The sequence below is a fragment of the Phytophthora infestans genome, genomic scaffold (genome assembly GCF_000142945.1).
Source record: "Phytophthora infestans T30-4 supercont1.19 genomic scaffold, whole genome shotgun sequence".
Classification (NCBI taxonomy): domain Eukaryota; phylum Oomycota; class Peronosporomycetes; order Peronosporales; family Peronosporaceae; genus Phytophthora; species Phytophthora infestans.
In genome coordinates this window covers 1,227,526-1,245,413 of record NW_003303740.1, presented here as the reverse complement: position 1 = coordinate 1,245,413, position 17,888 = coordinate 1,227,526, and the positions used below count along the sequence as shown (strand labels likewise).

Genomic DNA, 17,888 nt, shown 5'->3' with positions numbered 1-17,888 from the left:
TCAATGAAATGACGTATCGGACGTAGATCTCTCACTAACGCTAGCTGTCCGTTATTAGACCGATTCGCTGGTTAAATATGAGCTCGCCGCGATGCGAGAGATCTCTTCCGGCTGACGCGACAGCTCCAGATCCAGGTGGTCGTCGCAGTATCCGCCACCAACGACCCATTTCTTGCAGAACGTGTACGAGCACTTTTTCCCTCCGCCGTGGCCCTTACAATAGCCTCCTCCACGCTGAATCGCGCTGCATCCTTCCTCTTTGCATCTCGTTCCTCCACCATGACGGATACAAAAGCCTTTGCCTTTCTGCATGTTGGTACACCCTTCGAATTTGCACAGCTTGCCACCGCCGTGAGACTTGCACAGCTTCCGGCTCTGCGCGGCGCGATCGCAATTCGGTACACTACACAGGACTTTACCACCGTGACCACGACAGCGCTTGTTGACCTGACGGATCTTGCTGCAGCCTTCGATAATGCACTTGCGCCCACCACCATGAGCAATGCAGAACCCCCCACCGAGGTCGTACTTTGTGCAGCCCAACATGTTGCAGCGCTTACCGGGGCCTTTGTGTTCCGAGCAGATACCGCCACCAAGCGCCCAGTTCTTGCAGCGCTCAGTCTCGCATTTCTTGCCCCCGCCGTGGGCTTTGCAGAAGCCACCGCCTCGATCCACTTTTTTGCAGTCCTTAGCATTACACTTCTTGCCACCACCGTGGGAGATGCAGAGACCGCCGCCTATATCGCGTTTCTTACAGCCCTCATGCTGACAGAATCGGCCTCCACCGTGCGCCTTGCAGAACCTATCAGGGAGTAACATCAGCTGTTGTGCTTGATAGTAAAGCTCAGGAGCTCCTGCACGTACCCTCCTTCCATCCTCTTGTTCTCGCATCCATCAATAGGACACAGAGGCTTCCCGCCATGTCCTGAGCAGTAGCCGTAGCCTTGTACATGCTTGTCGCATCCTTCGAACTTGCATATCTTGCCACCACCATGTTTGATGCAGAAGCCATTGCCCTGATTGTATTTATTGCACCTGGGATGTTTGCAGAACTGGCTGACCTTGTGGAGGGCACAGCGTCCATCTAGCCCTGTTGCAGCACGTTTGCACCTCTCGCGCTCCTTGTTGTAGAATCTGCAGGTTTTCTTGGTCAAGACGAAGTTGTCCGTGGGGTTAGCAGCTGGAGCCTTCTCTACGCGTCGACTCTGACTCGTATCTGCTCGCACACGCGCTGATGATAGCTGCAACACGCCGGTGACTGCACCAGCGGCCTCTTCCGCCTCAGCTTGAGCAGCTGCGACAGCTTCCTCTGCTTCAGCGTCCTTGTGTTCCTGCTCAGCTTGAGCCAGTAGCATCCTGGCAAACTCAGCTCCGTCATGGTCAATCTCCGGTAGTTCGTCGGGTCCCACGAACGACGTGCGGAAGTCCAACTCCGAGGACTGCGTCGTCGACAGATCAGCTGGAGTCGTTAGGTATAAACGCAGTACGGTTAGTACAGTGTGAGCAGCCTATTGCCATCGCGCCTTAGTAGAATAAACTAGCGCTCTACATTGCTACGCACGCATTGAAGCCTGGATATTGGCGTCGTCTGGCCGCATGCCGCGCAGGAAGCGCAGATAGTCGTTCTCACGCTCGTCGGAGGCGTCCATGGCTCAGTTCAAACGACGTGTGGCACGACAGGTGATGAGTAAGGTAAAATAGTTACTTAGTACTCTGCAAACGTGATGCACGGTCTGTTTCGATGGTGAAGAAGCCGAGAGCGACGCGAACTTGTCCCGTCAATTGGCGCGGTTAGTAAATTTTTAATCGAATTATTGGAGCCTCCATTTCGCGAAATTTTACATTTCTAGCATTTTGATTGGCTACCCAAAACACGCGTTTCGCTCCTCCAGTGGTGTTGCGGTCAACCTGAGCTCTTCAGTAGACGTTGGCGACCATGGCGAGCGTGGCGGAGATCAAGCAACTGGAGGCCAAGATCAAAGAGGATGTCAAGCAGATCAATGAGCTCCCCAAGGTGGTGAAGGCGCTGCAACAGAGTGATAAGGCTGTGGCACAGGCGGCCATGCAGACCATGCGACGTGTGCTTCTTTATTTCCTTGAGAAGGGTGACCTCAAGCCTAAGCCTACAGAACAGGAGGCAGCCAAGAAGGCAAAGGGCTCAGACACTCAGGCTATCGATAAATTCCGTTGCTGGCTCTGGGATGTCTACGTGAATTTCATCAAGGAGATGCTGCAATGGCTAGGTGACGCAGAGGCGGACAGCAACCTGCGTGTTGGCGCGTTACGCACACTCATGGAGTTTGTATCTCGCGAGGGAGAAATTCGCGGTGGAAACGCACCCGCTTTCGGCAATGAAACCTTCACACGCGTCGTACAGGAACTGGCGAAAACAGAGAAGCTCAAGGGAGAGCTGGCCAGTGTGTTCAAGGGCGAATACGTCGGCGCATACATGGACGTCCAGTACTATATGGTATGACTTATACATGGCGTTGCTATGAAGATATAATTGTAGGAAACTGATGCTTGGAATGATTGTTTTTTAACAGCTGAAGAACCTGGCACAAGTTCTGGACAATGCAGACGACATGGAGAAGGACTTGACGTTGGTTGCCAACGCGCTGCGTTTGCTGGGAATGGTGCAGATGCCGTATGACGCAGAAGAGATCACGTCGTTCCTTGTAGAACCCAAAGACTCGAGCTTACCGGAGCAGGAATTGGTGAGCAGTGACGAGGAGAGCGATGACGAGGAGGAAGAGGTGTCTGCTACAGCTGGAACCAAGCGAAAGGCTGCATCTGCCAAGAAGAAGAAGACGAGAGGTCTCCGTAGTGTGAAGCAGCACCAGCACGCTTTCAGTCTGGCGTGGATTGCTGTACTGCGTCACAAGTTGCCTCAGGCTTCGTACAAGAAGGTGCTGGTGCAGCTCCCCGACGACATCATGCCGCACCTTGTAAACCCGCTGCTAATTGCCGACTTCCTCACTGACTCGTACAGCATCGGTGGCGTCACTAGTCTACTGGCACTTAACAGTCTGTTCATCCTCATCCAGGACTACAATTTCGACTCGCCAGACTTCTACAACAAGCTGTACGCTCTTCTGGACGATCCATCGCTGTATTCCGCCAAGCAACGCGACCGCTTCTTCGGCCTGTTGAACCTCTTCCTGTCCTCAACCCACTTACCGGCGTACACGGTCGCAGCTTTCGCCAAGCGGTTGTCGCGCAGGGCGTTGACAGCTGAGCCTGGCGCTATTCTGTTCATTATCCCGATGGTGTACAACTTGATTCTACGTCACAAGGAATGCCTGCAGCTTATCCATCGAACCGGTGCTTTCACTGCAGCAGAGAAGGCTGCTAAGCGTCGAGAGGAATTGTCAAGTGGGTCAGCTGTCGATGCTGCAGCCAAGAAATTGTCCAACGAGAAGACGGAGATGGTGCTGAAGGACGGCCACGACCCGTTTATTAACGACGAGCTGGACCCGATCAAGTGCAACGCGCTGCAAAGTTCTCTTTGGGAACTGTACACCATGAAGCACCACTACAATGCTGATGTTGCGTTGAAAGCGAGGATGTTCGAGGAGAAGCTGCGTCACCAGTTTGTGGACGTGGACGAGAGCATGGAGATCACGTACAAGAGTCTTTTCGACAAGCAGTTGAAGCGGAAGGAGAAGGGCAAGGTTCCTCTCGCCTTCCAGCCTTGCAACGCACTCTTCTCGACTGGTAGCGACGCTGAAGACAAGCAAGAGAGCAACGTGTTTGCCAAGGTGTTCGAGCTTTAGACTGTTTCTGGCTTCCTAGCTAATATATCCATCTTCATAGACTGTTTCCGTGTGTCGAGTGAGCGTCAAATTGTCATTTTGCTTGGCTACTGTAGTCGTAGAATATGTGCAAACCTAAGGTCTTGTCGTTAGTGTGGACGCAATGTCTTCGACAGGGGAGAACAGCAGGTTAAAGGCATCACAGGACTGAGATGAGAGTTTAGTTATGCGATGCGGAGGATGACATGGACACCACTGTCGCTTTCCACCAAGTCGCTGAGTTCGCCAACTTTAAGAGCAAACGCAGCCTTTTCAAACGAAGGAGTCATCTTGCCGCGCGTGAACGGCCCCAGGTCACCGCCGCGCTTCGCACTAGAGGAACACAGAAACGTGACCAACAGCAACACAAGACTCCATACTTTCAATACACGAACCTGCTACAGTCACTTTCTTCCTTAGCAATTGCCTCAAAAAGCTCGCGTAGTGCCTCGGCTGGTCTCTGCAATTCACAGATTCGAGTTAATTCCACTCGTTATACTCAAATAACCTCATCTTCCTGCGCAAACGTACAGCGTTGGCCTCCATACATGCCAGTAATTTATCGCGGATGCCACCTGCCTTAGCCTCCGCCACCGCTTTGCTGCGAGTGATGTTCTCCTGTCGCCAGGAGGAAGGTCTCCTGGATCCAGAATGTTTCACGAGGATATGCAGCGCCTGCAGTGAATTTCAGCACAAACCACGTCATCATGATCATATTAATACTACGACCCATCGGTGCGTCGTTTTAACAAGAGCCACATACCTGAACGCTCTCCGGGCCGGAGCCGTCGGCTGAACGGCGCTTTTTCGTGTCAGCCGCAGCGCGGTGTCTGAATTCGCGCTCCTTGGCGTGCACGTGTGAGAGCTTCCATGTCTTCTCGCCGCTCTTGAGGTGCAGGAAATACACCTTTCCAGGTCGGCTCTTGCTCTGCACCTCCTTCCAGCCGCGCGGCAGGTCCTTCGCTGTCGTGCTCATGCTTGCTACGGCCTCCGCTATTTCAACTTTGGACGTGATTCGCTGGAAATACTGGAATTTATGTCCAATCAAACCTGTGAAAGTTTGCGGAAAGCATAATGTTGCACTAAACTTTGAGCATGACTTCAGCCGGATTAAAAATAGCGCAAGGCTTAGAACAAGTACCGGTATCTGGGAAAAATCTAAATAAATGACGGGTAGATTACCGATCGATATTCCAGTACTTTATTCCAGTGGAATAACGCGACCTTTCGCTATTTCTGGACGAATACCAGAGACTAAAGTGAGTCATCAATCCCGCAAAGCTCGCCGCCTTGCACTGCGAACAAGATGCAATACATGTAGCAGTCGTAACACTGACGGGATATACCGATAAGGCAACCGTCAGCAGTGCTCAGCACTGAGGGAGCTCTGCTCCAGCCATTTTGAGAAGCTCTCGTTGTCAAGCGCTCGGACTCGACGGCACCATCTCTTCCCCCACAAGATGACATTATGATGCATAACAAGTGCGAAATCCCCATCTATCCGGACTTCTAAATGGCCAAAGACGAGGAATTCTGTTCAAATTTGACGAGTCCAGACGTGACAAGCGCATGGAGAGCTGCTCCATTGGGTGGCTCTGTGCGTAAGGGATTCGTTTTTTTTTCGCTAGGAGCAAGCTCCATGTCGCCGAGGCTCGAGCACCGCCTCACGGTCAAGCTCAGGCACTCACGAGATCATTCTTCTTTTGTCGGCGTAAGAGACAGCAAGCGATCGTCGCTACTCTCACCCCAACAGATATATACATACAACGGCCATGGGTTTCTCGGCGCTGTGGCGGACTAAGCCCATGTCGGTGATTCAAGCCGAGGAGATCAAGGAGGACATCCCGCGCACACTCAATCTGTTCGACCTTTGCTGTATCGGTATTGGCGGTACCATCGGCAGCGGTATCTTCTCCACCGCCGGTTCCATCATCTCGGAGACTGCTGGCCCCGCTGCCGTCGTCAGTTGGCTTATTGGTGGCGTTATCTGCTGTCTCAATGCGCTTGCGTACATGGAGCTGTCTACCCGTGTTCCGTCCTCTGGAAGTACATACGCGTACGCCTACCACACGATTGGAGAGCTCCCTGCTGTCGTCGCTGCATGGCTGTTGACTCTCGAGTACGCTGTGTCTGGTGCTGGTGTTGCGCGTAGCTGGGGGGACAAGGTCGAGGAGTGGCTGCTCGTTGAGTACCCGGACAAGAGCTTCCACTGGCTCAACCTGCAGTCTGCTAATCTCAGCGGTGGTCTCATCCAGTTCCTGAGTATGGTGGTGCTGTTAATGGGCGTTCGATTTGGCAAAGCTTTTGTGAACACCGTAACGATAGTCAAGATCGTCGTCGTGGCTTTTATCATCATCGCCGGCTTCAGTGCCATGAACCCGGACAACCTCTCTCCATTCGTCCCTACACGCTCTGATCTGGAGGGTACGACGGCGTTCGGAACGCAGGGCATTATCACTGGCACTTCGCAGGCGTTCTTCGGCTACGTTGGCTTTGATGAGATTTGTTGTCTCGCAGGCGAGGCCAAGAACCCGAAGAAGATCATGCCAATTGCCGTTATGTCCGTTGTGATCGGCACAATGGTTCTTAGTGCGCTCTGCTCCCTGGTTCTCGCCGGCTTGGTGACTTACGTCGATGCTGGCAGTTTCGGCGATGGCTTTGAAGGCCACGGTTGGAAATGGGCGGGAACTATCGTCCGTGCTGGTGAAGTGGTGACGATGCCCGTCGTAGCACTCATTGGCTTCTTGGCGCAGCCTCGCTTGAATTACGCACTCGCCTGTGACGGACTATTGCCTCGTGTCTTCGCTGAGGTGGATTCCAAGGGCAACTTGTTCAAGAACACGCTCATCACGGGTCTGTTCTTCACGGTGATTGCCATCGTGGTGCCCTTCGATACCCTCTGGGACATTGTCAACTTCGGTGTCATGATGTCGTTCATCATTGCAAACGTCTCCCTCACGCTGGCGCGAATGAAGCCACAGTCGCCGAAGCTGTCTCCGCTCCTGATTGCAGCGCTCGTCGTGACCGCTGGATGCACGGCCTTCCTTTACCAGGAAGGATACGAGAACAACTCTTCGACTGCGTGTCTGGTTCTCGCTATTATTTTCCTCGTTATCACCGTCGGAATCTCGGTAATTCTCTTCGTCAAGTGCCCGCAATCAGCCAATGCGCCCGGTTTGTTCGCCGCCCCGTTGGTGCCGTTCATTCCGACGATCTGCATCCTCGCCGACTGGTACATGATCGCGCAGATCGGCCATTTGGCTCTGGGTCTAAGTGTCGCCTGGATGGGTGTTGGCGCTCTCTCTTACTTTGTCTACGGACACTTCAACGCCGAATCGCGCGACAACTGGAGTCAACTGATGGGTCAGAGCCTTCCTCTTCACGGGGACAGCCTCTCGGCACCCATGCTCTCGGCCAAGTACTCCTCGGTGCAGGACCTTAAGTCCCCCGCCATATAGGTAGATGCGTGTGTTAAAACGAGGCAGCCGTGTCAACTTTGTAGATGACCTCTCCCTCAGTATAATGAAGCTTGCAATTGCAGCTCTGCAGCAGTTTAACACAATGATTCATTACTATTAATACGAAGTGCTTCGTATTGAACCACACACAGTTGAAGTTGCTGAGTTGCTCTAATGTTGCTCAAAACAAGAGCAACACACGTTGTGTGCACCACGTAATCATTTCAAATTCTACACCTGGACGCCACTATGCCGCTTCGCTCGCCTCCAGACGACGGCGACGGCGCTAAGGGGGCCGCACAAGGCCGCGAGACCGAGTACGGCACCTTCTCAAGCTCAAACTGCACCCAAGAATCGCCACGACCGGCCCAGAAGTCGCAGCAGAAGGCTGAAAACCCCGTCGTCAGCGAAATGTCCAAGCCTCCATTAAACGCGCTACATCCGGAGTCCCCAACCACCGCGTGGTGGCGTAAACTGTTCTTCGAGTTCTTCGACAAGAAACTACTACACAGTGAGCTAGACGCGAGTCAGGTATGGGACCTCACGCCGGAGCACACGAGCGCCGAGGCCTCCGCCGCTTTCCGAGAAGTCTACGCACAGAGCCACGAGTGTCGATCAATGTGCAGAATCAAACGCGCAATTTTCCAGACCCACAGGTGGAACCTGGCAATCTGTTGGACTCTGCAGTTCGTCAGTCTTCTGTGTGACGCCTCTACACCCGTTCTGCTATACATGCTACTGACTATGGCCATCTCCAAAGAGTATACACAGACGCAGATTTACGCTGTACTAGGTCTACAATACGTCACAGCACTAGGTGAAGTGCTTCTCCACTGTCACAGCCACTTTTTGGGCTTCAAGATCCACATAAAGATCATGGGGGCGCTACGTGCACTCGTGTTCGAGAATACTATCAGCCAGCCGGAGCATATTCCAGGCCATGCAGCTGGAAGCTACGACAGTGAGAGCGGCAAGAAGAGGATGGCGGAAGTGGCGCATCTGTACGCTGAAGATGTGGTGAATGTGGCGAAAATGGTGAACCACTTGCAGTTCTTGTGGCGGAGCGTGCTGCAGATTATATTTGAGCTCTGTATCCTCGTGCAGGTGATCGGCATCAAGTTCAAACCCGTGGCGATCGCTTTCCTGTTCATGGCAGTGTTTGCAAAGTTCCTATCAGCTTCTGGGAGTCGACTACGTCGCAAGCTGCAGAAGAAGGTCGAAGCGAGACTGAATGTGATTCACGAGTGCTTCAAGGGCATTCAGATGGTCAAACTCAACGCCTGGGAGGACAAGATGCAGGAGAAGATTGAACGCGCCCGGAAGGAGGAGAACCGAGAGCGTCGCAGGGTCAACGTGGTGGCTGCATTGCAGTATTGCGTGGGGGTGGACTCACCTAACTTGGCTTCTATATTCATCTTCGGGTGGGTTGCGCTGCAAGATTTAAGTGCGTTGTCTCCAGCTCGAGTTTTCCCGGCGTTATTGCTGCTACGTCGCATCAAGACGCACTTCTCCAATATCGCGCTACTTTTCGACGTCGCGAGTAAAGGCCAAGCATCTTTCTGCAAGATTGACAGCTTCTTGAGTGAATGCGATGCTAAAGCTAGTGCTCGAAGCCAGGCAGAGGATAGTAGACGACCTCAGCTGAGTACTACCAGCTCCAGTGCACCAGAAACTGTGGTGGCCATGGAACATGCGTGTTTTGGCGAGTCAACAGAAGAAGGGAAGGCGTTGCTGGCCAACGTCTCGTTCCGTTTACGGCGAGGCCAATTGGCTATGATTCAAGGAAAGGCAGGCGCTGGCAAGTCCACTATACTCAATGCTTTATTGGGCGATATCAAGTGTCTGGATGGAAACGTTTCTATTGCGGGAGATTGCCGAGTCGCGTACTGCGCACAGGAACCGTGGCTACAGACGTTGAGTATTCGTGACAACATCCTTTTTGGGTCGGCATTTGACTACAAGAAGTACTGGTGTGTGGTCGAAGCGTGCTGTCTGAAGGATGACCTGCGGATGTTACCAGAGGGTGACACTACACAGGTGGGACCGAAGGGTATTAACCTGTCGGGTGGACAAAAGGCTCGTATCGCGTTAGCACGTGCGTGTTACGCCGACGCGGACGTGTATTTACTGGACTGCCCTTTGGCTAGTGTTGATGCTATCGTCCAGAACGACATTTTCACCAAGTGTATTGTGGAGCTACTGCGGTTCAAGACGGTGCTCATGGTGACTCATAACCGCGAGCTGTCGGCATCTAGTTTCGTGGATCATGTGCTTCGTATTGAAGACCTCACGGTCGTCGTTGAGTCTGCTGAAAAAGGGTGGGAATTCGATCGTCATCCGTCCAGAAGAGCTGATCCACGGAACTCACTGCCTCCGTGGAAGAGCGAGGACCGACAAGACGAGAAGAAGAACGCAGCTCATCCACGTGATCTTGTGCTGTGGGAGTCTGCTGCACTACCACTGTCGTCAACAGCGATGCTTGTGAAGCCAAAAGCTACTGAAACACCAGCGAAATCGATCAGTACGCAGGTACCTGTGACGTCGGAGTGTGTTGGGCTAAAAGTAGCAAGGAAGTTCAAGTGGAAGGAGGAGTGGTTCTCGCGCAAGACGTGGAAAATGCTCTTGAAAGGCAACAAGTGCATACGATACCACGTTCCAGCCAAGTTTTTTCTCGTTCTCTACGCTGTCGCAGTCACTTCCAAGGACGTTTTTCTAATGAAATGGAGTGGCCGCGTGGATCAGGGAGATGTCTCGTCGATGCAACACTCAGCGAATGTATACGGTGCGTTAGTGCTCAGCTCAATGATCTCGGGATTCGCCAGCTCTGTGCTGCACGCTCATGCGATGGCTAACTCCGCCAACCTCATGTTCCACGAGATGACAGCAGCTCTTCTGCGTGCTCCGATGACGTTCTTCTACTCAACACCAGTGGGAGAGCTCTTCAATCGCTATTTCAATGACGTTCGTGTGCTGGATACGACGTTCGCGCTGGCGTTTATGGCCATGTTTCGCTCGGCAGTGACGATTCTCGCTGCTGATGCGATTCTTTGGTATTTCACGGGCGCTGCGGGCACCAGCATCCTTCTGATCGTGCTGTATGTGATCAAAGAATTCATGACGTTGGGCAGCTTTCGTTCCGTGCAGAAGCTGCCAACCTGAACTTCATCTCGGAGGCTCTGGACGGCTCGGCGACGATCCGTGCATTCGGTCGACAGCAAATCAATCGCTTCCGAGTGGAACATGGCGTGCTGTCGGATGAAGTGATGAAGGGGCAGTATCACACCGAGGCGTTCAACCGATTCGTGTTGATCCGCTGCGATCGTGTGCTGGGCATTCACATGTTGCTGCTGATGATATTGTTGTCTATGAACAACGTGTCTCCAGCTGAACTAGGTCTGATGCTGTACTATGTCTACACTATCAACTCGGATGTGTACACGCTGAGCTCCAAGTTGCTGGAAGTTGCGCTGTGTTTACTGAATGTTGAGAGAGTCCGCAAGTACGGACTGATCGAGCCGGAGTTGCAGAGTTACGAAGGTAACCCGCTGTCTATCCCGGCGAGCTGGCCAACCCGCGGTGATGTTGTGTTCGAGAATGTATCGTTCAGCTACGCTAGTTCGTCGAGTGACGACAAGCAATCGCTGGCGCTCTGTGATGTGAGCTTCTCTGTACAAGGTGGTGAAAAGATTGGCGTGGTGGGACGTACTGGATCAGGCAAGAGCTCGCTGGCGATGGCACTGTTTCGGGTTCACCCGTTGGTTAAAGGACGCATTCTTGTCGATGGGATTGATGCGTCGTTGCTGACGTTGAATGCATTGCGTACCAACGTGTGCATTATCCCACAGTCGCCATTATTCTACAGATGTTCGGTCCGTAATTATCTGGATCCGTTCAACGAGTTCGGTGACGTCGCGCTGCTAGACGCGCTGCGTAGATGTGGACTTAAGGGCAGCATGGCCAACCTCGAAGCCGAGCTGTCCGACAACGGAGAGAATTGGAGTTTGGGTGAACGGCAGATGTTGTGTCTTGCGCGTGCTGTGCTGCGGCCGTCACGTATCGTGGTGCTGGATGAATCTTTCTCTGCTGTCGACCAGACGAATCAATCGACGTTGCTAAACGTGCTGGACATAGGCTGCAGAGGCCAGGCTTTTTTTCCCTCTAACGCATCGACTTAGCCAGCGACATCAGTTCGCCAAGCTCCCGGGCGTCACAAAAGACCAAAGCAATAGTAGTTTGGCCCACAGAAAGACTCTTGAGCAGACCCCCCACATTTCTTTTCCGAGGATGTTGGAAACAACGCTGTTAACGTACTAGAGTGGACTACATGACATGTAGTCCACTCTAGTACGTTAACAGCGTTGTCTCCAAAAACTCGTATGAACCAATTGGCGGTGACCCGGGTCACCAACTTTTATTTGAGCAAAATCTGAAATATTTATTTCATTTTAGCACCAGGTAATTAAGTACCATTTCTCGTTTGGACTGCGATCCTTTCACTGCTCGCTCAAATGAGCGACCCTCCTACCACAGAACGACGAGCTGGCGGCACAGGTGGCTCGAGTCAGACTGCACCACGGAAGAAACAAAAGCCTCGGAATCGACTTACTGCATTTGAGCGTGCTACTTGGCACTGGGAAAGCTGAGCAGTAAAGCGCAAATCGTTGTCGTTAAAATATTTCTCGATTCCTGCCGAGTATTTAACTTACAATCCGGATGAATCAGCATTCAGCGAGAATAAGGACGAGTCTAGTGACGCTTACAAAGGTGCAAGAAGTACGAAGAGAGAAGTAGCTGTAGGAGTGCAAGCAAAGCGACCAATTGGATGACCTCGGAAGCAACAAGCTCATACAACGAAATTCACATTTATCCTGCGCTTTCTGACACCGCGTCCACAAACACCAAGCAGCCTGCATATCGATGATTCGAATTCGGGCACTTCTAGCAGCACAGTGATGACTAATGACCACGCAGTCGACGCCAATAACAACAATCAGTATCGGCAGCCTCAGATATTGAAGGCGACACCACATATTTAAGGAACGACATCATTTAGCTTAACTCGGACGTTGGATCGAAGCTGCAGTGCAGCAAGGAAAGGATAGTCGGCATTGCCTGATTACAGAAACTTAAATAATGCATATGTTTTATGACAGAATAGTTGAGTACCGGGTCATTGGTGTGACCCGGGTCACCGCCAACTGTTTCATGTCTAAAAACAAAAAAACAAATGTATTATACATATACATACATGCAATAACTCTAATGATGGAGGCGTATGAAGTACATTGTCAGTTTAAGCGTGTTTGTTGGTTATTGTTTTTTTATTAAGCAGGGATGTCATCGTGAATACTCACCCTTTGCATAACTTTTGCTGAGCGATCTTTCTAACATACTGCGCTACGTCGATATCAATCTGCTTGAACCCGTAGTCAGTCTTGCAGAGGTACACCATCAACTGCCAGAAAAGTCTTCAAAAGGGTGGCAGCATCAATTCATTCTTGATCTCGAATGCCGCTTGGATCATCTTAAAATCAGAATGATCCAACTAATGCATAGCATTTGGTATTACTCTGTTCGAGTGGTCTCATACAAAACTTTTCGGTGGCAACACCTTGCAGCAGCACTCTCTCGATATATTGACTTATCAAGCCCGATAATCATCTTGTAACGATTGTAAATCCGAAAATGAGAAGTATGCCACTGGAGAATGCAGGCATAAGCAAATTTCATCAAGCGCGTCAACGTTAAAGCGAGCGCCGATCAGAGCCTCTACCGCCAAAGACGAGTACGCCAGATACGCTCGGCTGGGCGGTCTCTCCGTTTGATAAAATTGAAACAGCAGGTGCCTCATCGGTTTAATGAATACTTCCTCGAAAAAACGAAGCATAGTCTTTAAGTTTCTGGTACCCAGCTTTGGTCCAAGGATTTATGAAAGCAACTGTCCTTGACAAAGTGGGGGTAAGTAAAAGAGTGTGGACTAGCGAGTACACAGGCAGGAAGAAAAAGACCGTAATCGAGAGCTCCACCAGATTCTTCATTGTTTCCGATTGAAGTAATAGGTCCACGTGACCTAAGGGTGATAAGCAGCACCCTTTCTCTCCGTCAGCGCCACTACCGCCGACAGCCGGAATGTTTTGCTCTTGATGCGTTATGGTTTATCTCCTTGCAGCTAACGTCGAAGTCGTTACTAGCGGGGTACCGCAGTAGTGTAGAGCTGAACGCGAGACAAGAGAAGGAAACGCAGGAACACTTGAGCTTGTTGCCCACAGAGAAGGAATGGAATTAGAGGAGGAAACCTCGAAGGTGACAACCCCCTCTCTCTTATACACGCAGTATACACTAACTGTCGCGTAAAAATACGATCGTCCTACGTATACTATACCGTAACAGTAGAAGCAAGTTCCTCAGAACTGTGTGATCAGGCGGAGCTCGACACGCCAATCTCCACACTCCCACTTCGGGATCCGCCATTCTACCATCCTCGTATAACAACAACTTAGTCATCCTTAGTAGCATCACTCTCCATTAATGGTAGCGGTACCACATTCAATAGCTTGCGCAACTTGGAAAATTGAGTTGATCCAAGTGGTTTCGTAAATATATCTGCAAGCATTTCAGCCGTAGGGCAGTAACGTACATCAAAGTCACCCCGTTCATAGAGATCTTTCACCTTGTGATACTTTAAATCCACGCCTTTGACTTTGTAGTTTCCCTTCGTAGATTTAATAACTTTAATCGTCGACTGATTGTCTTGAAACAGCACAGTTGGACGACGACGACAAAGTTTGAGTTCTTCGCAAAGATTATGGGTCCACACAATCATCACAAAACATTCTGCAGCAGCAATGAGCTCAGCACTGCATGTATCATCCTGAGTGATCGACTGCTTGTGGCTCTTATAGGCGTAAGTACATCCATTCATCTGAAGTACAAAACCTGTGATCGATCTGCGATCATCTTTTTCATTTCCAAGATCAGCATCAGCATAAGCTGTAAAATGCAAATCCGAGTTTGCAGGTTTCTTCCACAAAAGCCCATAGTCACGAGTGCCTCGTAAGTAACGCAGTACTCGTTTCGCCATCACAAAGTGTTCCTTAGTATACCTTTTCAAATACTTCCCTAGAGTTCGCACAGCATTTGCTAGCTCAGGGCGAGTGCCTTGCACCAAGTATTGAAGAGATCCTACCAACTCACGATAGGGTATACTCGGATCGTTAACTCCAGGTTCATCATCATCTACAGTATCAGGTAAATTTCCTGTAGCTTGTGGTGTAGCCACTGGCCGACAATCTTCCATACCAAAGCGTTTCAGCACCTTATCAATGTAGCCACTTTGAGACATCCACAAAACATCACCTGGAACATATGAAATCTCCATATGCAACAGATCTTTGACAGGACCCAAGTCCTTAATCTTAAACTTGGCTCGAAGTTCTCGAAGCACCAACTCAATATTCTCCTCAGTGCCAGCGATAATCAAATCATCGATATAAACCGACACAAATATTGGGCTGCCTCCCACTGAGCGAACGTAAATGCCTCCATCCATCTTCGATCGACGAAAGCCTAGCGACCTCAAATACTTGTCCAGTGTCTGGTACCATATCATTGGCGCCTGCTTCAATCCAAATAAACTCCTCAGCAACTTACAAACTCGATCGGATCCATCATCAAAATATTCTGGCATTTCCATGTAAATATCAACGTCACCAATCGGTCCATTCAAGAATGCTGTCACGAAGTCCACATGACGACAAGAGAGCCCCAAATGAAGTGCCAATAGTAGGATAAACTTTACAGCCTCTTGTGCGACAACTGGAGAGTATGTCTCCCAGAAGCTCACCCCATATCGTTGTTGACACCCTTCGATAGTGATTCTGGCACGGTGGCGAACATAGTTTCCGTGAGCATCGCGTTTTCGCACAAACACCCATCGACTTGTCAGCACCTTCTTGCCCTTTGGTCTCTCCACTAGTTCCCAAGTATTATTTCTCATCAGGTCTCCATATTCTTTCTTCAGTGCTTGGATCCACTGATCTGCATCAGGAGCAGACAATGCTTCTTCCAGCGTTTGTGGTTCCATAATTGAGTTAACGGCCTCAATCATCAAACTGAGTGGAAGCTCTACTTCAAAGTCCTTGTAGCGTGAGCTAGGCCAGCGAGTGCGATGTGAGCGCCGAAACGACTCCGTTGTGTCATTCATCATAACATCATCTTCACTCTCGCTGTCTCTGATCGCATCATCAACTTTATCCACTGGACTAGACGGATCACCAATCGCAATTGGTTCCTTGTCCTCCATATCATCATACTCAACGTCTGCATCAGTGACTACCCTCTCTTTCCCCACTGAAGGTGATGTGTGTGAAGCCACAGGAGGCTCAGCCACTGAATCGCTGTTAGGCAAATTCATGTCTGTGTCACCTTCTTGACCTTCACTATCAGTCCACTTTACACGAGAAGGGTTAGCTTCACGCTGTAATAACTGATCTCCTGTCGCAACAGGAAACATCTCAGCCTCAATCAACGGCAGCCTGTCAGGCGCACCTGGACATGCCGGAGAAGACCGCACCTCAGTGTAATGAGAATTAGTATCACCAATACCACCATCGCAATGGCGTCGTTTTGTACGAACTTCATCGTGGATCGACGAATCTTTCGTCGTAGACGACAGCACTGGTAAACGGACAAATGGAATAATCGCTGGTAGCACTTGATGCCCTTTATTGTAGCGATTGTTCAGCAAGCCTTCTACGTAGCTGCGTTCCACCGTCCAGTCTTCATGAAAGTCCACAGAACGAACCTCTTGAATATTACCAGTTACCAAACTCAACACACGATAACTTTCTGAGTGCTTGGCGTACCCCATGAGCAATGCAGGTTTGCCAGGATTCTCCAGTTTCGACATACGAAGCACCTTTGGTGTGAAAACGTAAGTCAAACAACCCCACGTACGCAACGCAGATACATCCGGCCGCTCTTCAAAGCGTCGAAAGTATGGCTTCTCTCCATTCAAAGCACTCAAAGCACAAATGTTACCCACTTCAATCGCAAAGCTGAAGGCTTCGCCCCACAAGAGATACGGCATATCTGCAGTTGTAAGTAGACAACGCACTCTCGCCATAATAACTCCGTTCATTCTCTCCACCAATCCGTTCTCCTCCGGACTGTAAGCATTGGTCCATGTGTACTCGACACCATGACTATGAAGAAACAAACGCAGCTTCTTGTTCAGGAGTTCACGGCCTTGATCTGAATTGAACACTTGTATCTTGTGTCTTTGAGACAAAAGCCAATTCACGTGAGCTATAACTGCTTCAGTTGCATCTTCCTTCCTCTTTAGCAAGAAGCCCCAAAGATATCGCGTGGCCTCATCTTGCACCAGTTGGAAGTGCATGTATCCATCATAGGTCGCAATACCAACGTAGCACATATCAGACATCAGCTTCTGATAAGGCTTGGTAGCACGGCGAGTCAAGGTCTTCTTGTATGACATCCGAGTCATCTTCGCCGACTTGCAACTCCAGCAAGGAATTTCAGCATCATCATTCAAGTTCTCTTCCATTCCGGTTGTAACTTGTTGTTTTGCCATTTGCTGTAGAGCTGGGAGATTTGGATGTGCAAACCGGAGATGCCAACGTATAAGCGACGTTGCAGCTTCTCTACGGTCACGCTGGTTCACTGCTGGAACATGATAAACTGCACTAGCAGTTGTCTTCAAACGGTATCTACCACGAGACTTCGCAAACAGTAGCTGTAGACGACCTTTTGTCAGGTTGTGAATCACGTCGAGCTGTCTTCAACGACCATCCAGCGTTCTCCAGTGCATCAAGACTCAGAAGATTATCCGGAGCTGAAGACTTCAACAGAACGTTCTCCAGTTGCAGTGATACTTCTTGATGCGGCTGGTTGTTGTTCATCACCTTGATGTTCACATTACCTATTCTCTCGTTATCAGTAATATTACCATCATAGCCCTGAAAGACGTGCTTGGAGTCTTGCTGCAATTGAGACAGCAACTCCAGTTGGTTACACACATGTACATCACTCGCAGAATCCAAAGCCCACTCAATGTCATCACTTGCTGCATTCGACACCGAAGCAACCATCAATGACTCGCGAGAAATACATCCAACAGCACTAATCTTCTTCTCCTTCTTCTTACTTTTACAGTCACCACCAGACCGGTTTTGCCAACGTTTGCGCTCCGATCCTTCAGACGAAATTCCAGCTGCTCGATCATCAGATGAATCTTCATCACGATTCGGACAGTTTGGACGTAGGTGACCAACTTCTCCACAGTGAAAACAGTCTTGCTTTCCAGTTTTCTTGCCAACTTGTTTAGCATCCTTCTGCTTTTTACCGCGAAAAGTTCTTTTGCGCTTGCCTTTACCTGAATTTTGCTTCTTCTCTTTGTGTTGTGTAGACTCGCGTCCACATGCAGCTATTCCAGCAGGCAACTGCTCCTCCGAGCCAATCTTCTCATCCAGAGCTGACTCAGCGCGTAAGGCGTTCATCACCTGAGTCGCAGTAGGTACAGGTCGGACTGATGCACCATCACCTCGAACCACATAGTGTTTTGAGAACTGACGAACAACATCACGATGTGTTCGTGCCACATGACCAAGAAGAGTCT

The 17,888-nt window shown here is 50.4% G+C and overlaps 5 protein-coding genes across 5 annotated transcripts; 3 read left to right on the top strand and 2 right to left on the bottom strand.

Moving 5' to 3' along the window:
• Positions 1–54: 54 nt before the first annotated feature.
• On the bottom strand, positions 55–1,649 carry PITG_11125 (uncharacterized protein; the record flags this gene model as incomplete). The annotated part of the gene is made up of 4 exons (XM_002901852.1): positions 55–802; positions 865–1,145; positions 1,227–1,459; positions 1,562–1,649. The coding sequence occupies 4 exons, from the start codon at positions 1,647–1,649 to the stop codon at positions 55–57; spliced, it is 1,350 nt and encodes a 449-aa protein (XP_002901898.1).
• A 252-nt stretch (positions 1,650–1,901) lies between these two features.
• Positions 1,902–3,776, top strand: PITG_11124 (nucleolar complex protein 4; the record flags this gene model as incomplete). The annotated part of the gene is made up of 3 exons (XM_002901851.1): positions 1,902–2,470; positions 2,547–2,756; positions 2,805–3,776. 3 exons carry the CDS (start codon positions 1,937–1,939, stop codon positions 3,774–3,776), a joined length of 1,716 nt encoding a protein of 571 aa, XP_002901897.1.
• A 400-nt stretch (positions 3,777–4,176) lies between these two features.
• PITG_11123 (peptidyl-prolyl cis-trans isomerase NIMA-interacting 1) lies at positions 4,177–4,770 on the bottom strand (the record flags this gene model as incomplete). Its single annotated transcript, XM_002901850.1, has 3 exons — positions 4,177–4,254; positions 4,326–4,469; positions 4,558–4,770. 3 exons carry the CDS (start codon positions 4,768–4,770, stop codon positions 4,177–4,179), a joined length of 435 nt encoding a protein of 144 aa, XP_002901896.1.
• A 796-nt stretch (positions 4,771–5,566) lies between these two features.
• PITG_11122 (Amino Acid-Polyamine-Organocation (APC) Family) lies at positions 5,567–7,252 on the top strand (the record flags this gene model as incomplete). Its single annotated transcript, XM_002901849.1, has 2 exons — positions 5,567–5,920; positions 5,966–7,252. The coding sequence occupies 2 exons, from the start codon at positions 5,567–5,569 to the stop codon at positions 7,250–7,252; spliced, it is 1,641 nt and encodes a 546-aa protein (XP_002901895.1).
• An 876-nt stretch (positions 7,253–8,128) lies between these two features.
• On the top strand, positions 8,129–11,368 carry PITG_11121 (ATP-binding Cassette (ABC) Superfamily; the record flags this gene model as incomplete). Its single annotated transcript, XM_002901848.1, has 5 exons — positions 8,129–8,307; positions 8,479–8,834; positions 8,922–10,270; positions 10,381–11,160; positions 11,222–11,368. The coding sequence occupies 5 exons, from the start codon at positions 8,129–8,131 to the stop codon at positions 11,366–11,368; spliced, it is 2,811 nt and encodes a 936-aa protein (XP_002901894.1).
• Between the last annotated feature and the right edge of the window lie 6,520 nt (positions 11,369–17,888).